The sequence below is a fragment of the Hylaeus volcanicus genome, chromosome 4, assembly GCF_026283585.1.
Source record: "Hylaeus volcanicus isolate JK05 chromosome 4, UHH_iyHylVolc1.0_haploid, whole genome shotgun sequence".
NCBI classification, from domain to species: Eukaryota; Metazoa; Arthropoda; class Insecta; order Hymenoptera; family Colletidae; genus Hylaeus; species Hylaeus volcanicus.
This window is the reverse complement of record NC_071979.1, coordinates 10,778,323-10,804,431: the sequence shown is the minus strand read 5'-3', so window position 1 is coordinate 10,804,431 and position 26,109 is coordinate 10,778,323. Positions and strand designations below refer to the sequence as shown.

The following is a 26,109-nucleotide window of genomic DNA, read 5'->3' as shown; positions in this document are numbered from 1 at the left end:
ATCCGTTGCGTCCAGGTGCAATAATTCGCGCTGGTGCACGTGGGCTGATGAAACGATTCGCTCGACGGAATACTTGAAGATATTTTAAAAGGGGCAGTTAGAAGCTCCCTCGACTGTATCATTTCCTCGTAACTCAAGCACACCGAGAGTATCATTTTCTCATAACCCCCATCGGTTGTCTGCGATCGCGGTGCGGCGGTACACGTTTTTTATAATAATCGCGCGCCGTCGACTCGCACAATGAGCCTTTATCGTCATCTCTGACCCCCCCTAGAAGCCATCTTGGATGCATTTTCTATCGTTTCCTATCTTCCTGTACCTTCATCATCGCGTCACATCTATCAAGCACATGCTTCGTGGTTCATTCCCCAGGTACAATGCCTCTCGACTTTGTTAATACTCGCGATCTTCGTGCAACAAGCCTCGAATGACCCTCGACCTTTCGATTCAGCAATCTTACGTACTTTTTTATCGACGAACTGTGTCCGTTGCGGGAAGCTTTTTCAAGAGTCGACAACGATGCCACTTGATTCTCGAACAAGTAATCTTACTTTTGGGAAAGCTTCAATTGATATTAACTATGAGGAGCCATGGTACGAAAGCTCGAAATATCTAATAACGCCAGTGATTTTGGCGGCGAGCAGCAATTTCCGGAACGCGCACAAGAAGATGGTATCAGAGGAGGTAACGGAACTATCCACGGCTTGGCCCGTCGCGGCGCACGGTGGAGGCTTTTTGAACGGTTTCAAACCGGTCGACACTCGATAATCCTAGCTCTCCATTTGTCACGGTTCGTTACGTATCATCAAAAGCCTCTGTCGATCGTTTTTCACGTCGTCGATTTCGTTTCCCTTCCCTCGCGATCTGCGCAGCGCCTGTACGATCTCTCCCATGACGCCCATTACTTTTTTTTTCGAGGAGCAATACGTTTTTCTAAAAGGAGAAAACAGATCGTGTAATGGGTTATTTCTCTTTTTTGACGTTTCATTACTTTAAACATTCTGTTTTATATATTTTTAAAATAGGAATGGAATGTCTCCGCCATGTTGGATTTGCGGAGATGTTCGCGCTTGTCTGCCGTCACGCGTGTTTCCGAGTAAACGTGCTCGATGATGGATACGATAAATAAGCTACGGAACGTAATTGCTCACGAAGAACTTGCGGAGAGTTAACAACGAGCACCGAGTTGTTTCCGTGACGTATAATTAATCTTCATTGGGGTTCCAAGTTATCTTTCCGCATCGTTAATATCGATTAGAAATGCTCGCGCGACAAGGCTGATTTGCAACGAGATTTCACGTATCTCACCTTTGAGAATGTGTTTTTACTTTCGACTTTAGTTCGTGATATTTCTAGAAACTTGTTGCATCTCGAAGAGGGACCGATAGTAATGGAAATATCAAGAATGAAAAATTGTTCTGTATCGTTGCTGTTACTAGCAAAGAGGATACGTTTTCTCCTTTTACGTTATTCTCTCAACTGAATATGCTTTCAGCATTCGCAATCGGTTAATTTGCGTTATTGGAGTCATCTTCTATCTGACATGCTCGCTGCTCGGATAAATGGCGTTTTCCTGTACTCTGAATAGATCTTTAACGGGATACAAGTTGAGTGGTAGCCGGCCGATCGCGTTGTCTTTGATCTTCGTGCTTCGTACCATTAAATCGGTTGAATCTACCTCTCGTCGACACTCTTGAAACAGTACACGATCCTGAACGATCTAATCCAGTGTTTCTCAAGCCAAACCCGTTGGCAAGATATAAACAACGTATCGGTAATCTTCCGAAAGATCGAAGCTTGAGAAACACTGACCTGATCGAATAAAATGCTGAACGAAGAAGTGACAGACGCGAGCCTGCTACCAGTGTTGTTATCAGAACCATGTACACCGACGACAGACGATGAGTTTTCCCTGGAAGTAATTACACGGCGTTGCGCGTCCGTTAATTACCGACGATTTAACTCATCCAAAGAGTTTAGTACGTCTCTCGTCGCGGTGGTCTTAGATGAGAATGAAGTCGAAGAAGAAGAAGACGAGATATCGTTAGCATCGCGCACCTTCAATTACTAAATTGACTTTCGAAAAGATTACACGTTTGCTGGCTTACCGTTGCCTTGTAGTCGTTCGAATAACTTGATACACCTATTGTATCTATACGATTTAATTCAAGCTGCCGCCGTAGTTTATTATACACCTGGATCATCGTAATAACCTTTCGAAACTTTGATCGTGCCCGTGCTATCTTCGTAATCGGAGCAGTTCAACGCTGAATGCATATTAAACCTAACAATTAGTACTTTTCTAATTGCACTTTTTCCAAACTCGATTCGTGATGTATGGTAATAAATTGCGGTTCGAGAGTAGCCTCGAGATTATATGGTAGAATTTAAATGAAGCGATGTCGAGGCTCAAATTCCTCTAGCGAGAGTCGAGGGTTTACAAGTCCACTGACCCAAAACGCCGAAGAGATCGGAGGTAATTAGCGGGCCCAGCCCGAGGGGCCAGTTCGCCTTGGTTACGGCAGAAACCAGTGGCCGAGCCCACGATAATCGAGTAAATTTTTCATTTTTCCTTCAACCTATCGAAGGTGCCCCATCGTGAAACGTTCACGAAAAGGCAGGCAGGCGCAAGTTTAAAGATTTCTTTTAAAAACAAGCGAATTATTTCAACTGAAATTGTTACAGCCAGCAATGAGCAGCACGACAAGGACAGCCTGAACGAAACGGGAAGCACAACGGGTGGCACCGTGGAGGGTGCACCCGGAGGTGCCCCTAGCAGGGGTGAAAGAATCACGGACACCGAGACCACGCCAGCTGACGCGACCAGGTCTGCTGCACCCTCCAGGTCCTTGGTCTCCAGGATCCTTTCCAGGGCACGCTCCTCGAGCGACCTGTTGGATCACTCCGAACCCTTGTAAGACACGATTCGAGTCGACTCTTCTTTTCTAACATGCTTTACCAAAACGAATATATTGTAATATCGATAATACTAACCAAACTACTCGTGTATTAACATAGGACACGTATACATATGTACATGCGTGCGTGCGTGCGTTGAGGAAAGTGACCAGTCTTCTTAGTTAGGAAGCAAAACACGTTAATCAACGTGACCTATCCAATATGTGTTAACATGCATGCGTAATTTATGCAAGATCTAGACTGGAATAATTAAGGTCGCTTCCCGTTTCTCTGGGTAATGGCACGAGTTTGTCTCTGCAGCTTTCTTGCCGCGTGAAAAAAGGTGTGAAAAGTGGATTATTATTATTATTATTAGATGGATTACGTTTCCATTGGAAACAGTGGTTCGAGTATAATCCACGATACGTTTTCATGGTGTCTGTTGCAGTTCCCAGTTATGGGTCGTCCTTTCGAACGTTTACGGTCAGCTGGTCGTGGTTCTGATGATATCTCTGTGCTTGGCAGAAGTCATGGACACGCCTGTGCCCCTTCTCAGTTTGCAAGTAAGTGAATCGCTACCATATTTTTCATTTCTTTAACGAATATTACTTCTTTCGCTTACGATTATCGTTTCGAATGGAACACCCTGTATATCGTGTATAATTATTACATACATATATACATACACAGTAGACGTTATGAGACAAATGACAAATGACAGCCATGACGAGGATTTAGTGGATTTTGTACACAGGACACAGGTCATTTAATTTTGCTTCTAACGTCTACCAGTTCCTCCTCGTGTCTTTCATTACCGACCCTGACTGACCTCGGACGTTCCTGTGTAACATGTGCTGAATGCGTCCTGATGAGCACTTTCACGCGATACAAAGGGAAACTACAGATTACCGTTACGAAAACTCGAATCTCGTTATTCAAAAGTTACTTAAACTATTGGAACAAGTAGCAGCATCGTTCTATTTTTCGTTGTTTTCCTGTAACGCTTACTCCCAAGGTCCCGAAATCAGAGTATCTGGACCAGGAAGCGTTACGATTTTAACGCCATTGACATTTTCTTTTCTACCGTAGGAATACTATTCGCGCGAGCATAATTCTTAAAGCTGCTGAAAGGATAAATTTATTCGCACGTGACAGGTTGACCTTTGCCACATTCGATCGGAAAAGGGAAAGCGCAATGGAAATCACGAGTCTTGTTCCATAAATTGTTACTTACTTTCCATTTTACCATATCGAATCGTTTTTACGATCCTCGATGGACCAAGTTCTCCTCTTAAAATCTAGATTATTTTCGTTTCCTTCCTTATAGTCCATAAAATAAAAATCTGTGCACGTCAGCTCTCTGGCATCGCTAAAAGGAGCATCGGGTGTTCGAGTCGTAAATCAAGGACTATTACAGCAACGGGGATGTCTCGTAAAGATCACGATACGAAACGAACGATGCATGTTTCGCAGTAATTCATTCGGTATTAAAGAAGCGGATATCGAGTACCCTTAATCGTTGCAGAGCTACAGGTCACCTGCACAGGATGTATCTCAACGCGCAAGAGACCCACTTCGGTAGCCCATTCAAGATGTAAAATTACTCGAACAACTTCGCATAAACACCTGTGTCCTATTCGACCTTATTTTCGAGCTACAGCCGTGTTTGGACTCTGGTAACGAGCAGTTGCTTACTTTCACAGGAAGTGCTCCAAATTGCCACCTTTGGCCAAATCGCGAGCCTACGGCCGTTCTGGCCTCAAACTATGTTTAAAAAAGACGAAAAAGAAAGGAAGAGTTTTTGTGTAAGAAATGCTGCCCTAGACTCGATGCTACCAATCGTTCGAGCAGTCTTCGATTATTCTAAAGTCAACAGCCATGTCTCCAGCGCATTACGCATTAGAAACCGACCCAGTCAATGTCATTACACGGTTGGGGACCTAATTGCCGTCGTTCCTCGAAGCTCGAGTAGCATATCAGCGCTGTTAGTCGAGGATCATCGTGGCTCGATTGAGGACGATGTGGTGGGAATAGCAAACAGCTGGCGGTATTATGGTCGTTTTGGATCGAACGGCATTCGTAATTACGCTGAATTCAGTCCGTCTAGGTTCGCGGTTGTCTATTTTTTTTTTCCAGTAAATTATGGATCTGTTCGAATCGAGATGCCATGCCGGTGTGTTACGGTAACCATAACCACGAGAATCGAAGGAACAATTCCTGTACCCTGTCCAGACCATCATCAAGCGCACTTCAGAGCACGATGAACTCGTCAGGTTGTGCATTTCTCGAGTATTATGGCTCCACGAGAATTGCTGCGAATCTGGAACCGCGAATTGAGACGTTGCGTCGATGCCTTTGTAATTTTAAACACTTTTTCTTGCATCTTTCATTCGATCGCTTCTGTCGAGTTTTATCTCTGGATGGCAGTTTAGATAGTAATATCGTTCGAGTTTTTAAAGGCCCGATTTGAAAAAGGAAAGGAACCTTTGAAAAATGAAGAGAAGATCCTGCGATCGATGCATCGTGTTATTTGCAGGGCGTGTTTCTGATGTACCTGTACGTGGGAAGCATAGCGGTGATCATCAGTATCTATATATGGGTGTTGGTGGACAGCTGCGGAAGTCTCGGGAGCGGTGCTGCTGGGGTTGACGACGCGGAACTCGGTGGCGCCTCTTTGACCAGGTTCGGGTCCTTGAAACGAGCGCACATCTCGCGATCCAGAACAGCACCGACAAGTTTCTACATCAGGGTTGGAGCCCTCCGTAAGTTCTTGAAAATCTCTTGACGTCCATCGCCATTGTGAGCAGGCCACTCAACCTTTGTCTTTATACTTATTGTTAGAGATATATGTACATAAGAACATGTATATTTCATGCAACCTACATATCACACGTTTCATTCGTTACGCCTCTAAATATACATGAAAACGTCAAGTGGACTATATCCTTTTATCCTGCACTCGCACCATTGTAAATCGAATGCGTTCCCGCAGTGTTTGGCTTGGCGACCCTCGTCTTCAACGGTCTAGAAATGGCTATGCACTCGATGATGCAGGGCGCCGAGTGTCTGAGCGACGTCGTCTTTGTGCACCCAGTTCTCCATGGGCTCTTCACATTCCTGCAGATGCACTTCTTGTTCGTCAACTCGCAGGTACGCAGTTTCAGAGTGAAATAGAGTGATCTGGTCTTTCTTCGTGTCACTGTTATACGATATGTATATCATATTTTATTCCTGTTGCTCCTTGGAACTGTTGGTACGGAACTCGTGGTTTTTGACACTTGGAATGCTGTGAGTATGCTTGATCGACATGTAGTGGGTGTTATTTTTGCTTTGCGTGTTGCAATATGTTGCCCGATGGATAAATTATGCCCGAGTCTTATCAAACAAAAAGAAAAGAATGTGTTTAATTAATCCTGATCGATTGTATTTTGTTCGTAGGTCCTTGTAGAAAGATTTGGCTTAGCAGCGAGGTTTGGGTTTGTTCACCTGGCGGCCACGAACATAGCCGTTTGGATTAGGATGGTGATCTGGGATTCTGCTCAAGAATGGACGTATTTCGTCCACCTGGCGCAACGAGGTTTGCATAATTCTGCTTCTCCGTTGAACCTTCGAGGATTTCCAGAGTCCCTGATAAGGCATCCTAGAGATTTACGAGGTTTGTTTCGAAATGCTTTGACAAATACTGTTGGATAAAAATGAATCGCGTACGTTTTTTGTCTACAGAACATACCGTGCCGGACAAAAGCGTCTTTCAACCGTACCAGCCCATCTCAAACGAACAAATCTCCCAGGTAATCGGTCTACAAGAATGTCTGAACACAAACACTCTGGGCCAACTATGGACGTCGAGCATGCCATTCCTTTATCCATTTATCGTGCAATTCAGGTAACCCTGCTTATATCGTATATCGTATATTTGTATATATGTACTATTTTATATCGTACAAGATTCTATCAAGAGTCGTACTCAATTTCAGCTTGATCGCAGCTGCAGTGACATTTGTAATGGGTCAGAACGTGGGGCGCAATCGGTTTTCGCACAAGCAAAAGTTTCACGGGAGTAAGGACTTGACGAGTCACACGAAGGTTGGATGCGATGGTTCCAGCAAAGGTTTATTCCTCGGCATACTTTGCATGGTGACAGGCATAGTAGTAATCCTGATATTCCTCGTCGTAAGGGAGGACGAACACTTCCCGTCGACCACTCTGTCTTGGCTAACGTGCGGTACCTTGATCGGTATTCTAACGTTGAGCAGTCTGATGACGGCCAGCGGGCTCGTGCAAGTTCGTCAGATGTCCGTGGTTACCAAAACGCCAGCGGCGTTGGATAGTTTACTGTCGAACGTGGCTCTGTTCGGTGTTCAGATCTACTCCGTGTTCACGATCGTGGTTTCTGCCTGTTCCTTGGCCATACTGGAGAACGAATCCGAAGACACTCGCGGAAGACACATGATGCTGCTCGCAGCCTCTATTCTGCAGCTGATTCAGTGTTTCGCGCAGAGCACGTTGATAGCAGAGGCGTCGAAACGGTCTTGCATCACTCGTTTCCAGATAATAGCAAAGCCAGCCAGGCAGGTGATCACTTTCTTGCTGTTCAGCAATTCGGTATTGTGGGCCTTCGACACGGTGGTCACGCAGAATTGGATCTCGCAAGAGCTGCAGCTTAGATTCTTCGGGGTGCTCGCTTGGGGCGTGATATCCAGAATCGGGCTCCCTTTGTTGATCTTTTACCGGTTCCACAGTTGCGTGCTGCTCCTAGAGGCGTGGAACAAGTGTTATAGAATGCCGAGGGGAGAGCATCCGCTCAACTGACGACACAGAATGTCACACCCATATTCTTCTAGGTTCGTTGCACGCTGTCATACCTCGAGTCAGTCCATACATTGCTGTATACTCTTGGCGTATTCTTTTTTAAACGATTAATTCGCTTTGTAGACAGCAGCCGAGGTCGCGCAGTTCTTACCGCGGCAGGAAGGTGACAATCAACCTGCAGCAGGACAACGAATGGTCCTCCACGCTCCAGGGAACTCCAAAGAGGTTGTTCAGCCCGAGTTCGTTGATAATGGATTCAGTGCGCTATGTTCCGTTTCTGGACAATCGAGTCTATTTCGATCCTAACGCGTTGCTTCGGGTAACAGCGATGCACCCGCAGTGCTTGGAGCACGCGGTGTTACCGTGTAGAAGACAACTGCAGCGTCATCGTCATCACCATCGCCATCATCATCATCATCATCATCATCATCATCGTCACAGGAAGCACCGTCGCGTGGTAAGCGATCCCGGTACAAGAAACTGGAACGCCAGTAATCAAGAAACGAAACGGCATCGTAGAATGTTTAGCTTCGATATGGGTATCGCTGGATCGAGACTACCGAACGTGTCGACGGGCAGCTGCAAGGAGGAGGTTCAATCTCCTGATGAGACGAACGCGTCGACTTTCAGGAAAGTGCCATGGCATCCAAACTTGCACATGCTCAAAATCAGAAGAACGTAGCACGCCGAAACGATGCACGCCTGGGTCGTTGCAAACGGAAAGGATGAATGTTCCTCGGGTACTGGGACGATTCGTCTCGTTATCTTTCTGCTCGTTTCTTCCAAGATACTCTTATAGCCCGACTGTAATTCTATCGTGTGTACCTTTCGATTTCACGTGCAATATTATCGTCTGTAAGTACTTACGCGTAGGAAGTTATTTATTTGCGTATGTCGTCCAGTATGCGAGTAGTACGTTACCGTTAGGACGAACCAAAAGTTTTTTCTTCCTTCTGCCTATCTTCTTTTTCAACGAATGCTTACACTAATGCTATTTTCTAGCTCTTTAATTGCTCTTTCAAACATCGCAGAACATCTTTGGTTCATCCTAACGTTTAGCCATCGAGGTTTGCGCTACCTTTTAAAATCGGATACCGACGCATATCTCGTTCGTGTTTTCAAATTCATACGTATACGTGATCCCTGGACGATCATTCTGTATATATTTATTGCGATTGCTCTGGTAAATGACAAGTTTGAATACGTATACAGAACTGTATGATATATTTATTGAACACGCGGTATTATATTATGACAGTTACGTTTGAACAAACACGTTCGAAGCACTATATCGTTTGTTTAATACTCGTCAACTCACACTATCCGTATCGTATTGTATCGAATGATAACAAAGTAATGCCTTCTTATTAACGAGCAATAGTAATAATAATAATAATATTAATAATAATAATAATAATAATAATAATAACAACAACATAGTTCGTAACGAGGATAATGAATTTCTGAACAACGTATCGTAACCATCAAGTTTATCTAAAATTATATTTCACTGTCTGTCAAAAAGACATATAAAAATACGGAAACTGTGGGTTTAGCGAACATTTCTGTCAAAAAGCATTCCGTTTCTCTACCTCTATAGGTATGTACAATCTGGATCCGCCATATTCTTCACGAACAGCGACGATTTATCGGTACATTTTACAATGGTAAATAGCTTTTTATATATTTTTCATTTAACATTGGAAAATCGTTTAAGGAGACACGTCGCAAAGTGTGAGAACGTATTCGTTTTTATTCAACGCATAGAATATTATTTACCTTCGAGCAAAGTGAACAAAGTGCCGCGTGAAACGCTTAACATAGACGATAGCGTGTAGCTAACGATAAGTGTAGTGATAATTAAAACTAAAATAAAAAAGAAAGAAAAAGAAAATAAGACAAGAAAGTACTTCGTCGAGCAACGAACGCTTCTTTATCACATGGCAACCATCTCTAACTAACGCGAGTATGCTTAACACTTACAAAACAAAAATTTAAAAAAAAAAACGAAAAAAAAAGATACAATAAAAACGAACTCTAGTATCACCTATAAAAAATTAAAAAATCGCACAGAAAAAAAAATCAAAACGATACGTTTCTTCGAGTCTTTCCTTAGCGTAGAGCATAGCAAAGAACAATTTCATTCGATAATTCGTAATTAGGAATCATAACTGGACGTTTGCTTAATTAACGAGTATCGATATTCTCTATGCGTAAAATACGATGGTCATTTCCATATTCTTGAACGTATATGTATAGATACATTACTCTCGTTATAGCTCCGATGTTGATCCTTTTCAGAATAGAATTTAATTCGGATAAAAATAGTAGCAAGTAGATTCCAACTAGATTTGTAATCGAGAGCGGATCGCTTTAGTACAAAGAAACCAATAGAGCTGTGTTATCGTACGAGGATAAATGCTGTTTAATCGAGGTCATCGTCGACCTGCGGTTGCGGCTTTGGAGGAGCCGGCTTTGACTCTGGTTTAGCTGCACCACTCGGAAAACCTGGAATTCCACCACCCATGCCAGGACAAGACCCCCAGCCGAAAGTCGAAGTTATCTTGTTAATAAACTCCATTATCTTCGGATTGCCCTGATACTTCAAAATATTCGTTGGATTCATAGAGATCTCCTTGAAGGCTGCATTGATTTCCGGGTCCTTTAAATAACATAAAAAATCAATTAGATCGACAAGGTAGCAGTAGGACGTGTCCCATTCACCTCTTCAAAAATTGATACAACTTTCAATGTAACGATTAAATTCATTTCGTGTCGACAACAGGAAGGAAAAGAAAAGTGGAAGGCTCCTGGTGAACAATGTTAACGCCGAGATACACTGCGATGGTTGGCGAAGAGTCCAACTTACCTGGAAACCTCGAAGAACCTCTGGGTCGTTGAGGAATTTGTAAAAATCACTGGTACCAGCGGTGTCTCTGCTTGTATCGGTTTGAGAGGTGCGGGTGTTTTCCTCGTATGCCTTTGCACTCTCCCAAGCTTTCTTCAATTTCTCTTGTTTCTCGCGTTCCAATTTTTCTTTCACCTTGCGTTCCGCCTTCCGCTTGTGCTCCTCGATTTTGCGAGCCTGAAAATGAAAACAAACGTCACTCTACACGAGCACCGTAATTGTCTACGGCAGCGTTTCTCAAAGTGTATCCTGCTGATAGTAAACAATCTACCGTATACATAGAGTAAACAAAAATCCCGATTCATGTTTACAACTAACTTAAGTCCTCCGAATAGAAAACATTCCATGATCTAAGACTAAACACTAACAAGGTCGTATAAATGTACAGAGCGTGTACTCTGGCGTACGAGGACGGATAAGATGCGATCGGGCACAGTGCGAGAGAATAATGGAGCAGATAAGGAGAAAGGGCAAGGAAAAACGGAAGATACCAGCGGAGAGAGCGAAGCGATCGCGAGAACTTTTGCACGAGGGACCACCACCTTATACGGCGGCGACCCGGGCTTCTAAATATAAAGGCGCCCGTCGTCCCGACGCGACGCGACGCTCCTCTCTATCCGAGATCCGAGCACGCACGCATTTCGCCGCGAACCTCTTCTGTTTACCGACTCGCGCCGGTTCGCAGACGGTTTGCGTTCGATTGCAAAAAGATCTGCAATTTTACCGATACACCTTACCCCCATTTGCGGTATCACGGTACTTTTTTCAAAATTATATCAGATATATCATTATAAAAGATAGAGTAGAGGTCGTTCTTCCGATCTTTCGTGTAAATTAGGGGATTAGTGTAGATTGCTTATGCGACTATAAAAAGCAAACACTGTAGGCTTTTATTCGATCGTGGATTATGTCTGGCGCGTACCGAACCTTTTCTTTTCTTTTTTAACCTTTATCGGTCGAAGACGCTTTAGCGCATGTCGATACTGGGACTCGTAACCGTTCGGATATTTTACAGGTGTTGCGGACTACTTCCGGTCGGGGAAACGACCCACTTAACGCGCGGAATATAAATTCCTTTCGGTCGTATGTCTTGCGATCCCCATGACGACCTTGTCCTCGTATCACGGATGTATTTTGGGAATCGGCAACCAGCAATGCACAGAATTGGCCCGTATTGGCTAACGTCTGATTCGATCGATGTTTACGGCTCTTAGCGTAAATATAAATTACGTGCGAGAAAGAAAAGGTTCGAAAAAGAAATGAAAAAAAAAAGAGAGAATCGAATCCCTCGGTTAACGATGCTTTCCTTCCTCGCAGCTCGGAAAAAATGGTAGAGTAGGACACGGGCGACGAAAACGAGGCTGAAGATGACGCGCGAGTTTGGTCGAAACGTGTGCAGGATCTCCTAGCGATGGCTAGTCAATGTCTTTGCGGTCTGTCGGCCAGGTAGACCCTGCAAACCCGAGAAAACCGGGCCGCCAGGAGGTATTTTTAAAACTGCGACACTACGGCCAGTATCTTCGGATCGCAGAAGATAAAAGATTCGGTGATTCAGTGGCGGACGCGCGCACCGGTTCACGCATGCTCGACGAACGCATTTACAGACACGTTTCGAATAAAAGAAACAGCACAAACTCGAATTCTCGTGCTGGTTCTATGAAAAAAGTCTTTGAGACAAAGGTAGACTGGTCGAAGAGCGAATATAATAGTAGTATGCTAGATCAAGGTCATTTTATTAAACGAATCTCAAGGTTATCGTTATTTTCTGTTTAATGATCCACGAAACAAGATCATCGGCCTCTACGATAGTACCACTGCGATCATTTAAGTCTCATGGATACGCGAACAGTCCCAAGATAAGGCGGCTTCGACCTTCTCAAAGTCACTCGGACTCTCTCTCTCTGTCTCTCTCTCTCTCAAGCTTTCTCAGGCTGGCAAGGTTTAATTCGAATACCAATTGATCATCGGCTAGAAGCCGAAGGTCCCGGCACGGATAGCGTCCAGTCGGGAAAATCGAGGATCGCGAAAAGCCGGGAGGATGTTGAAAAGAAACGAAAACCCCGAAGAAAATAGTATTAGCGCGCGTCGTCTGGCTGTGGGGTTGAGAAGTAGAGGGGCGGTATTTCGGGGTTTGGCGGTAGTGACAATGCCAGTTCCTCGCGGGCGAGTTGGAGTCGAAGGCGACTATCGAGTGAGACGAGCAGCTGCCAGCCCTGGCTCATCGTGTAGTGCCTAGTGAAACGAAATGACGGGCTCGCGGCTGAGACCCGCGTTCTTCGTGGGCCTCTTCCTGGCCCTTCTAGTCGTCGCCTTACAAGGTGAGTAGGCCCCGACTCACCTAACCCAGATATCCTCCGTCGAGGCTACCCTCCCGTTGACCTTGCGTCCTCGTCGCTTTTCCCACGGTTCCAGAGGAACGCCGCTCACTCTTTTCGTACCTACAGATCGCTCTTCTCGGATCAAACAGTTATCGTAACAATAATTGCGCGGTACTTTGTACATTCGAGCAGTTTGTTTAGGCTTTGAAGCGATCTTCTTTAAATTCTAGAGGCGTGGGTCCTCTTCCGGGGAGGTTTTCGTATTTCCATCGTCACCCTCGGAGAAGAAATTCACATTCCATTTAACCTTGTATTCTAGGACCACACAAGTGGGGTCCTTTGCAATTACACTTCAACATTCGAGGTGACCAAGTTGTAACAGTGGAGCCATCGATTTAGAACCAATATTTCTTCTTCTTCTTCTTTCTTTCGATCAAGTGTTTTCACCACTTTCCTAGCGTCTAGAAGATTATTTTCCACGCCTATTTTATATGATACAAAACGGCCACAACAGTGAACTCGCCAATTCTCATCGGTTTCTCTTGTCTTCTGGCGAATTTAGAACGATCTTCGTAAATCATCCTCTATATCCGCTATTTCTGGGATCGTAGTAGTCGATGGAATCCTTTGCAGAATTCTTACCCGTTTGCATCCGTAAGAGTAGTAAAAAACGATGTTTACTTATCGCAACGATCCTGTTCTACTTACAACAGAAACGTTTAAGTCGTGTTATCGTTTTATTGTAATTTACGATTCCTCCTGGTACGATAGAACGTTTGCGGTTCCAACAGTGTAGTTATTTTTTATCCATTTTTGGACTAACGTTTCCTCTTTCTTTTGGTGAAATCTACAAATGACTCCGAGTATTTTAGGAATACCGTGTTAGTGGAATACTTGGCGGAGATTCTCTTCCAGGCTTATTCTTAGCTGACACGAGGAGTCTTGCCGTGGTGTCGCCGATTTGTTTCTTCCCCTTGGTAAATCTGGAACGAACATATGGTATCACGTGGCCCCGAATATTTTACCAATATTATCGTGACAGTGACATCCGTCACGGTTCTTTTCTACGTTTACTTGAACTGACAGAGAGACTGTTTCTGTGCCAGAGTGGCCAGTTTCGAATACGTTCTTCCGTTTAGAAGGTTGTATTTCGAAGTGAAATCGAGAGGCCACGTGGAATTCCTTTCTCGATTACATGGAATGTTCCTTGAAGACTAGCAAAACAATTTGCAAAATATAATGAGATCGATAGGAACGGTTCGATCCTGAAGATCGTTAACTACTCTGAAGATTTCTTGTTCGGTTAGCAATGTCCGAAAGGTGTCGTCGAGAACGAGAAGATGTAGACGCGCGGACGCGTAGTTTTGTGGCACGGCCAGGTTTCTAGGTGCTTTAGTGGTCGATGATGTGGTCAAAGTGCTGACGAACGTGTGACGATCGACCAAGGTCAATGTTACGTAAAGACACTGGGCCTGCGTCATCGTTTCCTGGCTCGTTCCGCCTCTTCGGCATCGAGCAGACGCGCGATCGAACCGACGAACTCCTGTGATCCGTTGCGTCACGATCGTTTTATCGCGACGATACACCCGTTAACCGAGGAACACACTCGAATGTTCCCAAAGTGCAATCGAGGGTTCGCGAGAAACCGCGAATCTTTCGATCGAGTTTCTAAGAGGAAAAAGGTTTGATCGTGAATCCAAGGATTCGTTATTTTTGGAATCGATGGAAACCGACTGTCAACAACTCGCAAATAATTACATAAGGACCGGCATAAATCCGTGCCAGATTCGTTCTAAATTTTGTAAACGTAACAGCGAATCCCGTTCAAAGCGTTACTATGGAAGATGGATAATTTTCGATAACAGTAATAAAAACGTACATGAAAGTTTTGCAGCTGAACATAGTCGATAACGTATTACTGCATACAGTAAAATGCATACATTAAAAGTACGTAATATATTATGTACAATTAAAGTACACAAGTAAAACGTGCTACTGGTAAAAATAATTGAAACGCGCGTCATTAAGCATATTTAATTTTGATAACGAAAGGATTAAAGGCCGTACACGTCGCAGAGCACGGTACTACGAGTCGAATTCTATCTTTATCCTTGGTAGCTATGCTTGCCAAACGACAGCTGCTTACCTCTGCTTCCATTACCTGTATCTTGACATTTTCGTGGATTATTTTCCAACTATTTCAACGTGCTACCTTGTAGACCACTCGAGACTAAAATTAATCGCGATCGGGCATCCTTTAATCGCGACTCAAAACTCGTTTCTCAAACGGAACAAGTAAATATTTAACGAACGCTACGAATCGAAATACTCTTGGTAAAATAACTTTTACAGATATTTACAAAGATCTCTGTTAGAGGAAAAACTACGATAAAGTCACTGGGGCACCTTTGATGTTCGAGAAACAAAAGATCGAAGCATGTCAAGTGAAAAAGCTGATATCTCGTGCCAAAAGTACCAGCACGTGTGATGTAATAATGAAAATTTACGATATGGGTGCAACGTAAACAGGGTATCTTCTCGCCTTATTCTCTGCTCGTATAGGCCAATTGAGCTTCGCTCTTAAGATCGAATTTCCCATCGAATAACAGGGTTTTTTTTTAAGTTTTTCCCAAGATCCATCGCGGAGAAAAGGGTTCTAGATTTACGTTACAATTATTTTTAATGTCACATCTTCAGCTCTTTCTCTGTTTTCGTTTTCCAGACGAAGTCGACGATCGATTCGATGGATCGACCGCAAATATGCCCTAGTGGTTGGAGTAACTTCTCACAATCGGATCTCTGAAAGAGTGTTGCACTTTCTCGCGGCGAATAACCGATAAAAATACGTTTCGCTCATCGAATATATAAATATTTTCAAGTGTTGCTCGGTTCAAAGCCGCCTACTCGCCGCTAAACTTAGAAACCGGCCTGCTCCCAGATACTGCCTACAAAGATGATATCGTATCGACGTTTGCATCCACCGAAATTTTACGTCCTCTGCCATGTATTCGTCGTGACGTCAAATTCGCGATCCCGCGGCATGTTTCCCGTGCACAGGAAAAGCAAACAAATTTCGCGTAGAAATCAGCGAAACGAAGTGAATCCACGCACGACCCATTACTCTCGACCTCGAACCTCGAACGCTTTGCTCGCTGCAATACACCTTGACTTCGCATCGTAGATCCATTTGATTGCTTGGAATTTGACACGTGGAGCGTTCTGAAATACTTTCCAGATACCAGATACAGTCTTAACTTTGATGAGACCGTTTCGGAGATCGAATCAGGATTCGAACTCCAAGTACATTCAAGTTCTGTTATAGACAATCAAGTACTTGTACTTTTTGCCGATTCATAAGTGATCTTGGTGTAACGCGTTGGTGGTTAGTTCTCTTGGATCGTTGATTCGGTAACGTCGTCACTTTGTTAACTGCTGGAAGATTGAAACATGACGAACGAGGTGGTGCTAGTTGTTCGTTAGCATCTTGGTTCACCGAGATACGTTCTAATCGCTTCTACTTCAAGCGTGACCCTATCGTACATCAACAACTATTATAGTAATTAACTAGTCTCGAGTGTGGTTCTCGAAGATCCAGTATCGTCATCCCTGTTTCGCGAATCGCTGGAAAATTGAAATACGATATTTGTGACAATTAGTTCCAAGGCGGTCCTGGCGGACCAGCTCGTTCTCCAGAATTCCTCGAGGTTACTGTTCGAGTTGTCGTTAGTCGAGGCAAAGTTGTTGTCTCTCGAACACCTGTCATTGTCCGAGCACGCGCTCGTCCCAACGCAACGGTGTGTAACGACTTTGACAAGTCGTTGCGTCACCTGGGTCAGATATTTTTGGTGGTCGCGTGCCGTTAAACCCTCGGCTAAGCTCTGCGTTATCTAATACTCCGCGCCTTCTTTTGGCACCGCGTGTTCGGCATAGCGAGAACTCCCGACGAAAATTCCTGGCAGCCGAGGAATCAGCGTAGAGTCGAGACAACCGTAAAATCCTCGAAAATTCGCAACCAACGCGAACGCGTCTTATTAATGTCGTTCCGTGTTTCGCGTGCTGTATCTCGACGCCGCAAAAACGCTGATTTAGAATTCGCATCGATTACAAGCGAACTCGTGTTTCAGGAGTGCAAAGCGAACAAGAGCTAGAGGTGCCACCGGAGGATCTGTGTCGACCGTACATTGAAAAGGCGTTAAAGGATCTCGGTACAGGTAATGTTAGGATGTCGGAGGAATATTCATCTGCAGCACAGCGATTTCTAGAATGTTTCGTTTGAAGGATCTTTGGAGCAGACCAGTGCCGAGGTTGGGACAGGCGACGATAAAGAGAGTCACGAAGAAGAAGGAAAGGCTGCGAGCGAAGAAGTAAATCGTTTCAGAATATTTCAATGTGTGAAATAAAAGAAAGCTCTGCCCTCTGAAATCTTCCCCTCGCCTTTGTCAGTAAAAATTGTTGATCTAGGAAATGACGAGCGACGTTCGTTTCAGGAGGCCGAGCCAACAGCAGCCGATGTTTCGACGGAAGATTTGGCAACGGAGGAGAACAAACAGGAGTCGATAGAGGCAGAGGCAGAAACAGAGGCTGAAGCTGCGGAAAGTGCCGAACAACCCGAGGATGAGGCAGACGAAGCGTCAACGGAAACTGATCAGAGCGCGGAAGGCGAGGGAGAGCAAAGTGCCGAAGCGGCTGAAACCGAACAAGGTATACGCCAAGATTCCAGGCTGTTCCGTCAACTAACGCGACTTTCCTCTATTATCCTCGTAGGTGAAGCTGAACAGGCAGAAGGCAAGTCCGAGGAAGCGGATGCGGGAACGGACGAGGACAAGGGCGAGTCCCCTGAGAATGTAGACGAGGATGCCGCGGATTCGAGTCAAGACCAAACCGAGGAAGAAAAAGAAGATGCGTCTGGCGAAGAAACGCAAGCGGACGAAACGAAATCTGAAGAAGAAGCGCGGGTAGACGATGAAAAGCCCGAGGAAGAAGCGCAGCCAGACGAAACGAAATCGGAGGAAGAAGGGCAGACAGACGATGGAAAATCCGACGAAGAAGCTCAGGCCGAGGAAGAATCGGCTCAAGAAGCGAAATCCGACGAGGAGCAATCCGAAGCAAACGAAGCTAAAACGGAGGAGGTGAAGTCTGACGAGGAAGAAGATTCCAAGGCGGAAGAAGAAGCTTCCAAAGAGAAAGAGGAAGCAGAGGCTGCTGCTTCGAAGGAGGAAGCTGACACAGAAGAGACAGAGGAAGATGCGAGCAAGGCAGACGAGGATGCGCAGTCGCGGGAACAACAAGCGAGCGCGGAAGAAGGAAAAGAAGAGAGTGCGGAAGGTCAAGTAGAAGGAGAAGAAGAAGATAACAAGGGAGGCAAATTTGAGGAAGATGAAGAATCTAAATCTGCGGAAGAAGAAGGAGAAGAAGAAGAGACGGAAGCCAAATCCGCGATAGAAGAAGATAAATCAGCCGAAAAAGGCAAGTCCGAGGAAGAAGAAGACGAGGAGGTAAAATCTCGAGGCAGGCGAGAAGCTGGCCAAGAGGGAGAAGCAGAAGACGAGGCTGAAGGTTCAGAGGAAGCTGCCGAAAGCGAGGAGGAAGAGCCCACCCCCGAGGAAGACCTGATACAGGAGATCATGGTGCCGGAGACCTTGAGACCGCGCGATCACATCAATCAGCTGCTAAAACTGGACGAAGAGAACGAGGAGAAGGAACGAGCCATCCAGAAAATTGGCGACGTTGTCCTCAAGGAGCTAAAGAGGGTTTACGATAACGCCATTCAGCCGTTAGAGTCGTTGTACAAGTACAGGGACTTGAGCAACCGGCACTTTGGTGGTAAGTACTTGAAAGAACCTTCGTTTCCTTCTATCCATACGCGATATGCACCGATACCGATATGAATTTGGTGTTCCAGACCCAGAAATATTCTCCAAACCGCTGGTTCTGTTCATGGGTCCGTGGAGCGGTGGGAAATCTTCCATCATAAACTACTTGCTCGAGAACGAGTACAAACGGACATCGTTGAGGACAGGTGCGTAAGTAACGGTGAAACGTGAATTTTTTTGTGCGAAGATGCTGCTCACCTCACCCTACATCCATACATGATTTACGCTTAACTCAGTCGGCCGTGATCACGCCTTCGATAGTTTTGTAAAGGAGAAAAAAAAAAAAAAAACTCCAACGAAACAGCGAATTGTTACAAATTTAACCAGTAGAAGCATGCTAGTAGCATGAATGTACAGATAGTGTTTAGGTGATTTGAGAGAGTGCTTAGAGGAGCAATGCAAAACGGCAAATGGAAATGACACAGGAGCCGAGCCATCTCCGGCCTACTTCAATATTCTAATGCACGGCGAAGAAGAGGAGATCCTCGACGGGACGCAGCTGGCCGCTGACTGGACCTTCTCAGGATTGCAAAAGTTTGGCCAGGGTATGCTCGATCGTCTGAAGGGCTTACGACTCGACAACAAGCTGTTGGAAAAAGTGAGTTGACGTAAAGAAATCTTGTTAGATTATCGACCACTGTAATATATCGATCGACGATTGTACACACGTATCTTGTAGAGTAGCGTGATGACGTAGCTTGAGATGACCTTGAACTTGAATTTCTCTATCGCGTTACATCGTACGAATTAATAACTATCGAATACAACTGCATACCGTCTATACGCCACCAGGTGAACATCGTCGAGATCCCAGGGATCTTGGAAATCCGAAAGCAGGTCCAACGTTTGTTTCCGTTTAACGACGCGTGTCAGTGGTTCATCGACCGTGCGGACATCATATTTTTAGTCTACGATCCATCGAAATTGGACGTTGGACCGGAAACCGAAGCGATCCTCGATCAACTGAAGGGCAGGGAGTATCAGGTACGGTTTGGTAGAGCTAACGATAAGACAGTGTCAGCATAACGTAACGACAACTTCCAAAACAGACACGCATCATTCTTAACAAAGCCGATCAAGTGAAACCAGAGGAACTGATGAGAGTGCAAGGAGCTCTGATCTGGAACATATCGCCGCTAATGTCCAGCGCTGAACCGCCCATAATGTACTCCACGTCGCTGTGGTCGTTGCCGTACGAGGCAGGTGCACCCACCAGGTTATTGTATGCTCAAGAACGCGCGTTCCTCCGCGACCTGCGTACCGCCATTGATAAGCGAGTCGAGCACAAGATAGCGAGCGCCAGAAGATTTGCTGTAAGTTGTTGATAGAGAGCTGGAAAATGATAATATTATACAAGTGTCTTTTGCACGTGGGAATATATGGTACTATACATGTACGATACAATACAAGGCCAGAAAATATTAAAAAGTGTAAAAATGTTTAATTAAATGAAATTTACCTTGTATATTTTACGATTACAGGTGCGAGTGCGCAATCACGCTAAAATGGTAGATTGCTATCTGACCACGTATTACAATCACAAGACGTTCTTTGGAAACAAGAAGGAGATCAGCGATAAGATCATCGAGAATCCCCAAGACTATCACATTTACGAGGGCTTGAGTACTCTAAAGAACATATCGCGTTACGATTTGCCCGACCCGGATGTTTATAGAGACTTTTTCCGGCTGAATCCTCTGTACGACTTCCCTTTGCTGAGCTCGACGTGCACCTACTTCCGTGGATGTCCGATCAACAGACTCGACGTAGCCATCGCCTACGAATTGCCCGAACTCGTAGGCAAATACAAAAAGTCTGTAGAGCAAGTGACGCACGAGTACGAGACGAGTCCTCCTAGTTGAGTGTGATTGAACGTTCCGCGACAGAGCTCTCGACGCCAACGTATGGGAGCGGGCAAATTGTACAAAAATAAATAAAAGCGAACGAGCGAGAGGAAACGAACATTAGCGTAAGTTCAATACTCGAGGCGGTACAGAGAACTTTCCTTCCTGAAACAGAAAAATCCAGCTAGGCTCGGATTGCTCTTAGAGAAAAATCCAACTGGGTCCTAGACGAAGCGGAGAATGCGAGACCTACGTAGAGCTCCTCCGGAGCACAACCTTGCACGATGCACTAGACAATTCATTCGAGGAACGAGGACGAGAAGGAGAACGAGAACGAGAACAGATGCAGTTTCCAAGTATGTAGCCGTATACCGTTGGTTGTGCAGGTAAGCTGTCGTGTATTTGCAAACCATACATTTACAAAGGTATACTCAATGCACGCTTAAAAGCGCATCGATGGATTGCAAGTAGATGATTTACCGAGATACTACTTGTGTGTTTGGAAGACGATACAAGTGTTACCATTCCGATCTAAAATGGACAGTGAATTTCCCTTGAATGTGTTTTAATACAGCTTTGATCATGCAGTTTTCGAAAACATATCACAGCAATAGTGGGTCCTACTAATACGTCAATAAAAAGTTGAAAATACGATCAACTCGCGCGACAGACTTCTTTGAAACTTGGTGTAATGGTTCCGACGATTATTATACGGTACTGTGAAACTTGAACCATCCGACGCGACGAGACCATGCGACGGAAACAAGAATTACTTGCATATTACAAGTATGTCAAATAAAGTATATAAAATATTTCCATTAAGAAAGAGACAAGAATGATCTCTTTTTGAGGCTTTTGTGAAATACCTTGTATAAATAAATTGTGTTCTTATTAAAAGTTATAAAATATTTATTTAAAAAAGAATAATTTACGATTAGTTACTCGATAACATATTCCCATGTTGGTATGCAAACAATATTTTCGATGTAAACGAATATATTGTTTTGATTTAGTAAAACGTTTGACCTTTGATGTTCCTTGTGCAAATTAAACGCCTCGTATGAAATACTTATCGGTTTGCGTTGTGTTGTTAATGCTCACGCGTGTGATCGGCTTTTTTCAGATATGCCAATTTCTAATATTGTCATCAAAATTATACAAAAATATCTTAATTACCTTTACTACATCAACGATATTTACTTCGCTAGTGAGAATAAGTTGTTATTTTATGTAAATGTTACGTTATGTATTTAAGTTAAGTAGACTTAATTTATGTATTTTCGAATAGGAATGTGTGTTACAATTTTCATTTGTGTAAATGCGACATCTCAGTCTCAAATACAAATTATTCACGAATAGTATATACAACCTACGTAACAAAAATCTATTAATTATCTGGACCGTACTTACGTTTGGAGTAACTTCCCGCAGCCATTCGTCAGCCTGTTCGTCGAAATCAAATTTACAAGCAAGCCGCAAATCGGTAGCTGCTTCTTCGAATTTTCCAAGCAACTGAAAGGCCCTTCCTCTGAATTTGTGAGCTGCCGCACTGTCTGGATTTAGCTCCAACGCACGATTGCAATCGCGTATACAAGCGTTAGGCCGGTTCAACAGTAAGAATACTTGTCCGCGTTTGGCGTAAAGTAACGAGGCCTGTGGATTCAGTACGATGGCTTCGGTATACAGTTCCATAGCTTTTTCGTAATCTTTTTCCGCGAATGCTGACACAGCCTCGGATCGTTTGGCTTGAGATTCCGCGATTTCTTCTTCCGTTGGTTGTAAGGTAAGATTTCCCATCTTTTGAGGAGCATCTGTATCTGGTTCTAAAACATTTAACGTAATTTAATGAGCAACAATTATTAACTTTACGCCGTAATGTTTTAAATCTGATAAAGAACAAAATTATACTAACCGATAACACCTTCCATGTCCAGTTCTAAATCGCTTTCCTCGCTTTCTGGTTCCGCTTCAGGTTCTGCTGCTTTCGATTTATCTGTACTTCCAGCTGTCTTACTTGACGATCCGTCATCTTTAGCTGTTCCAACACTTCCTCCAAAGTGTTCGATAAATGATTTTACAAAAGCTAGTTCTGGGTGATGTAATATCGCAGGATTCACCATGCAAAGTTCGACAAATACTTTTAGCTGCGTTAGATGCTCCGGTTTGAGAGGAAGAGACATTTTCAAGCCTGTAAATAACGATCACATTTGATTTATGCAAAAGACCTTATAAATATTAAAAATATATCTATGCGACACATAAACAAGTATGATCTATTATCGTATGTCAACATGTTTACAAGAAATACATAGTTTCTGGTATGAAAAAGTCCATATGCTTTGCAATATCTTTCGGAACATGACACATTCCGATCTTTTAAAGAGTAGAACAAAAAATGAACCTACAACGGTGCAAACGCCGGTAATTAACAATTGTAATTTATTCAGAAATTTGTCTTCTTACCAGTAGTTACGTCGAGTTTATATAAATTTCAATGCAAAATGCGAAACGAATTTCTGTAATCGCCCGTACTTTCGTTATCGGTGCTTTTGATAATGTCAAATTAATTTTCTGCAAAGCACAATAAATTGCGCAAGGCACTACCATCAACTACCATAAAGTACGCTTACAGATACGAAACTCTAACGTTTATCAGGTTCCGATTAGTCCTGATTCATATTGCGCATGCGTTTTCTATAGAGTACCACTGTAAGAAACAAAATACAACTATCAAGTTTAGTATATTTTAGTGGATTTTTAGTGGCGCCATCGATGAGAAAACCCCCAAGCTTGTAGTGAAAATAGTTCCCACCTGTTGCTGCTAGCTGGCACCAGCTGGCACCACTAACTAAAGGGTCGATAATTATTGCTACATTAAATAATCATTCATATAAAGGATAAATTTGACACATTAACTAATTTATTGTAATGTTATTAACCAAAGAATCGTATTAATTACCCATTCATGGGAAATAAAGAATAATTTATTAAAAAGTTTCGATGGCGCCATCTAACGGCACCAGCGGCAACTATTTTTATTACAAGCTTGGGCGTTTTGACACCGATGGCGCGACTAATATGATACAGTACCGTACTGAGAAACTACTAGGTCCCTTTTAGAAGATTCTACTTTAGAAAAGAAAATTATATAGAGGTAAACATTTGGAATATTTTCCAAAATAATTTTATTTACGAAAATACTTATACAATCAAACTATTATTTGTACGTACATGTGACACGATACATGATTACACGATATTTACAATACATTGTCTGTCTTACATTAAATACCAATCTGTCTATACATAGATAAAATCACATTTATATACACATTAAAACAAAGTTATCGTTTGTTTGTAAGTTTGATTTGAACTTTGTTAAAATATTTGGTAATTTTGTAATTTCTGATTTACTACATAAATATTGAGTCTATATGTTTACAATATAGATACACATAAATAGACACGAAATTTTATACTTCTGTTATCACAACTTTCTTCTAATAAAATTCTGAATAAAAATTACTCATAGAATTTTGCATCAAGCAAATATAGTATTGTACTCTACTAAATCCGCTGGTACTTCGTCTGGTAGTGTAACCCCAAGTCTCGTTACCATAAATGATGCTACTTTACAACCATACTCCAAGCAACGTTGTGGTTTCCATTGAACTAAAATACCTGCCAAAAAACCAGCTACCAAAGAATCTCCGGCACCTGTTGTATCTATAACGGGAGCTTTTGGTTTAATTGGATGCACCTAAATAGAATGTATTCCACTTTTTATTCGACCCTTTGACTACGTGAATTATTATTTTTAACATACCTCAACCGATTGCCCCTTTCCCCAAACAGTAATGGCTGGAGCTGATCCTCCTTGAGTCATAACAAATATTCCACCATTATGCAACCAATCTTTGGAGTTTGAACTAGAAGCATTAACTGCAATTCTTTTCAAACTATTTAGTAAGAATGGTATATCGGTTACATCGTCATATTTAATGTTTAACGATTGAGCCAATGCCTCCATTTCTCTTGCATTGCCAAATACAACATTTGCATGTCCGACCATTTCACAAATTGCTGCATGATGATCCTATGAAAGTTAACATGACTCTATTATTCACATTATACAAATCTATAAGTATATGTTATTTCATTACAAATGTTTGTATACATTGAATATATAAAGCCCATTAAGGTTAAAGGCTATAATTATTTTTTTTTCTTCAGCTAGTCTAACGAGTTCCTTTGCTACAGGAAAACTGTGCGTTATGAAAAATCCTTCTATGTAAATTATTTTTATTGTGTCTAATGACAAATTGGTTTTCTTAAAATCGTCTAAGGTATATACACCAGCAGCACCTATATTTGCAACAAGACTACGCGACGATTCGTTTATTAATGCTATGCAATGTCCAGTAGGTAGGTTTGGATGAACTGCATATCTAAAAAAAAATAAGAATTTTCATGTACAAATACATCATAGGAAACTGAGAATAGAGTATGAGATTTCAAATATTTGCAAACCTGGCATCCACACCTGCTGATCGAACTAAGTTTTTCAACATTGCTCCCCTAGGATCATTTCCAAGACCACCGCAATAGATGCTGTATTGATTCTTGAAGGTATCGTCGAAAAGCCATTGCAAAATTCGCATTGAATTTTGTGCTGATCCTCCGGCACTAATTTTTTTTTCTAAACTATTTAATACGTAAAATTATTAACAGTATAAACATGTGAGAATCATTATTAATGTAAATGTTTATTAACTCTTGTGGCAATTCTGCTAATATCTCCTGGATTTTCTCAACAGGAAGTTCCAATTCTCCATCCTCTGTAAGATCATATTTTTTCAAGAAATCCTTATTTTTCAGAAATACGTAAACATCCAACAGGGGATTGCCAAAAGCTATTATTGCAGGGACATTAAGCTCCAGGGAAGCAATTCTCAATGGAATTCCTTCGACCATCTTAATTTACAATTTTGATTAGATGAACGTTTTCTATTTGTAAACAAATATTATGACTAGTCATGAAATTGTATAATTATGAATATATATGTGTACATAGCGTACTATACCTTCATAAGCGTTAAATATTGTACAATTGCGCAAATATAACGTTTATGACAAATATGGTATATTTACAAATAAACAAAATTCTTTGGTCAAGCGTTAATATTTTATTACATTTATATCATGTGCAATCTTTAAACAAATTTTTTTATAAAACTGCTTGTTCATCTTTTCTTCGGAAAAAAATGTAATTGCTTGAAAAAATCAATAATGAGTATTTCACATACTTCCATTCTATTCGAGATCGACGTAAAAGTCTTCGAAATCTATTCACAAAGTAACAATTGTTCTTCTGACAGTCTTTTCCATATTTATCTATGTTCTGTAGTATATTGCTGCATATTACCGCATCTGTAAATCTACACACTCTATGCTTG

The 26,109-nt window shown here is 42.8% G+C and overlaps 4 protein-coding genes across 5 annotated transcripts in view; 2 read left to right on the top strand and 2 right to left on the bottom strand.

Moving 5' to 3' along the window:
* The window catches only part of LOC128875251 (proton channel OtopLc-like), a 14,653-nt gene extending 6,681 nt beyond the window's left edge, over positions 1-7,972 (top strand). The window contains exons 2-9 of the mRNA XM_054120672.1: positions 2,686-2,914; positions 3,347-3,461; positions 5,435-5,660; positions 5,891-6,048; positions 6,337-6,553; positions 6,622-6,784; positions 6,876-7,742; positions 7,834-7,972. Of these exons, the coding sequence (XP_053976647.1) occupies positions 2,686-2,914; positions 3,347-3,461; positions 5,435-5,660; positions 5,891-6,048; positions 6,337-6,553; positions 6,622-6,784; positions 6,876-7,710 (1,943 nt within the window). The 3' untranslated portion in view covers positions 7,711-7,742; positions 7,834-7,972. The remainder of the gene's footprint in view (positions 1-2,685; positions 2,915-3,346; positions 3,462-5,434; positions 5,661-5,890; positions 6,049-6,336; positions 6,554-6,621; positions 6,785-6,875; positions 7,743-7,833) is intronic.
* Positions 7,973-8,915: 943 nt separating this feature from the next.
* On the bottom strand, positions 8,916-23,282 carry LOC128875258 (putative protein FAM10A4). The gene is made up of 5 exons (XM_054120685.1): positions 23,117-23,282; positions 22,566-22,841; positions 22,064-22,476; positions 10,580-10,795; positions 8,916-10,372 (listed from the first exon to the last, which is right to left on the bottom strand). Exons 2-5 carry the CDS (start codon positions 22,831-22,833, stop codon positions 10,136-10,138), a joined length of 1,134 nt encoding a protein of 377 aa, XP_053976660.1. The 5' UTR covers positions 22,834-22,841; positions 23,117-23,282; the 3' UTR covers positions 8,916-10,135.
* LOC128875253 (neurofilament medium polypeptide) lies at positions 12,637-22,014 on the top strand. Its single transcript, XM_054120674.1, has 10 exons — positions 12,637-12,936; positions 17,061-17,147; positions 17,215-17,300; positions 17,424-17,637; positions 17,701-18,759; positions 18,839-18,955; positions 19,235-19,407; positions 19,602-19,793; positions 19,859-20,122; positions 20,291-22,014. Exons 1-10 carry the CDS (start codon positions 12,864-12,866, stop codon positions 20,669-20,671), a joined length of 2,646 nt encoding a protein of 881 aa, XP_053976649.1. The 5' UTR covers positions 12,637-12,863; the 3' UTR covers positions 20,672-22,014.
* Positions 23,283-23,821: 539 nt separating the features above from the next.
* On the bottom strand, positions 23,822-26,101 carry LOC128875259 (adenosine kinase-like). 2 transcript variants are annotated; one of them, XM_054120686.1, is made up of 6 exons: positions 25,738-26,101; positions 25,428-25,660; positions 25,184-25,357; positions 24,831-25,101; positions 24,480-24,749; positions 23,822-24,413 (listed from the first exon to the last, which is right to left on the bottom strand). In XM_054120686.1, exons 2-6 carry the CDS (start codon positions 25,625-25,627, stop codon positions 24,195-24,197), a joined length of 1,134 nt encoding a protein of 377 aa, XP_053976661.1. In that variant the 5' UTR covers positions 25,628-25,660; positions 25,738-26,101; the 3' UTR covers positions 23,822-24,194. The 2 variants fall into 2 exon arrangements, with proteins under 2 accessions (XP_053976661.1, XP_053976662.1); XM_054120687.1 differs by having other exon boundaries at positions 25,960-26,101.
* Between the last annotated feature and the right edge of the window lie 8 nt (positions 26,102-26,109).

Coding starts and splice junctions, on each gene's coding strand:
- LOC128875259 (XM_054120686.1), bottom strand. CDS start 25,627: ATGGTCGAAGGAATTCCATTGAGAATTGCTTCCCTGGAGCTTAATGTC. Junction 25,102..25,183: donor TCAGCAGGTGTGGATGCCAG/GTTTGCAAATAT, acceptor ATTTTTTTTTAG/ATATGCAGTTCATCCAAACC. Junction 24,750..24,830: donor ATGGGCTTTATATATTCAAT/GTATACAAACAT, acceptor TAACTTTCATAG/GATCATCATGCAGCAATTTG.
- LOC128875258 (XM_054120685.1), bottom strand. CDS start 22,833: ATGTCTCTTCCTCTCAAACCGGAGCATCTAACGCAGCTAAAAGTATTT. Junction 22,477..22,565: donor GGACATGGAAGGTGTTATCG/GTTAGTATAATT, acceptor TAAATGTTTTAG/AACCAGATACAGATGCTCCT. Junction 10,796..22,063: donor TGCGGGAAGTTACTCCAAAC/GTAAGTACGGTC, acceptor TTTCATTTTCAG/GCTCGCAAAATCGAGGAGCA.
- LOC128875253 (XM_054120674.1), top strand. CDS start 12,864: ATGACGGGCTCGCGGCTGAGACCCGCGTTCTTCGTGGGCCTCTTCCTG. Junction 17,301..17,423: donor GAAAGGCTGCGAGCGAAGAA/GTAAATCGTTTC, acceptor CGTTCGTTTCAG/GAGGCCGAGCCAACAGCAGC. Junction 18,760..18,838: donor GAGCAACCGGCACTTTGGTG/GTAAGTACTTGA, acceptor TTGGTGTTCCAG/ACCCAGAAATATTCTCCAAA.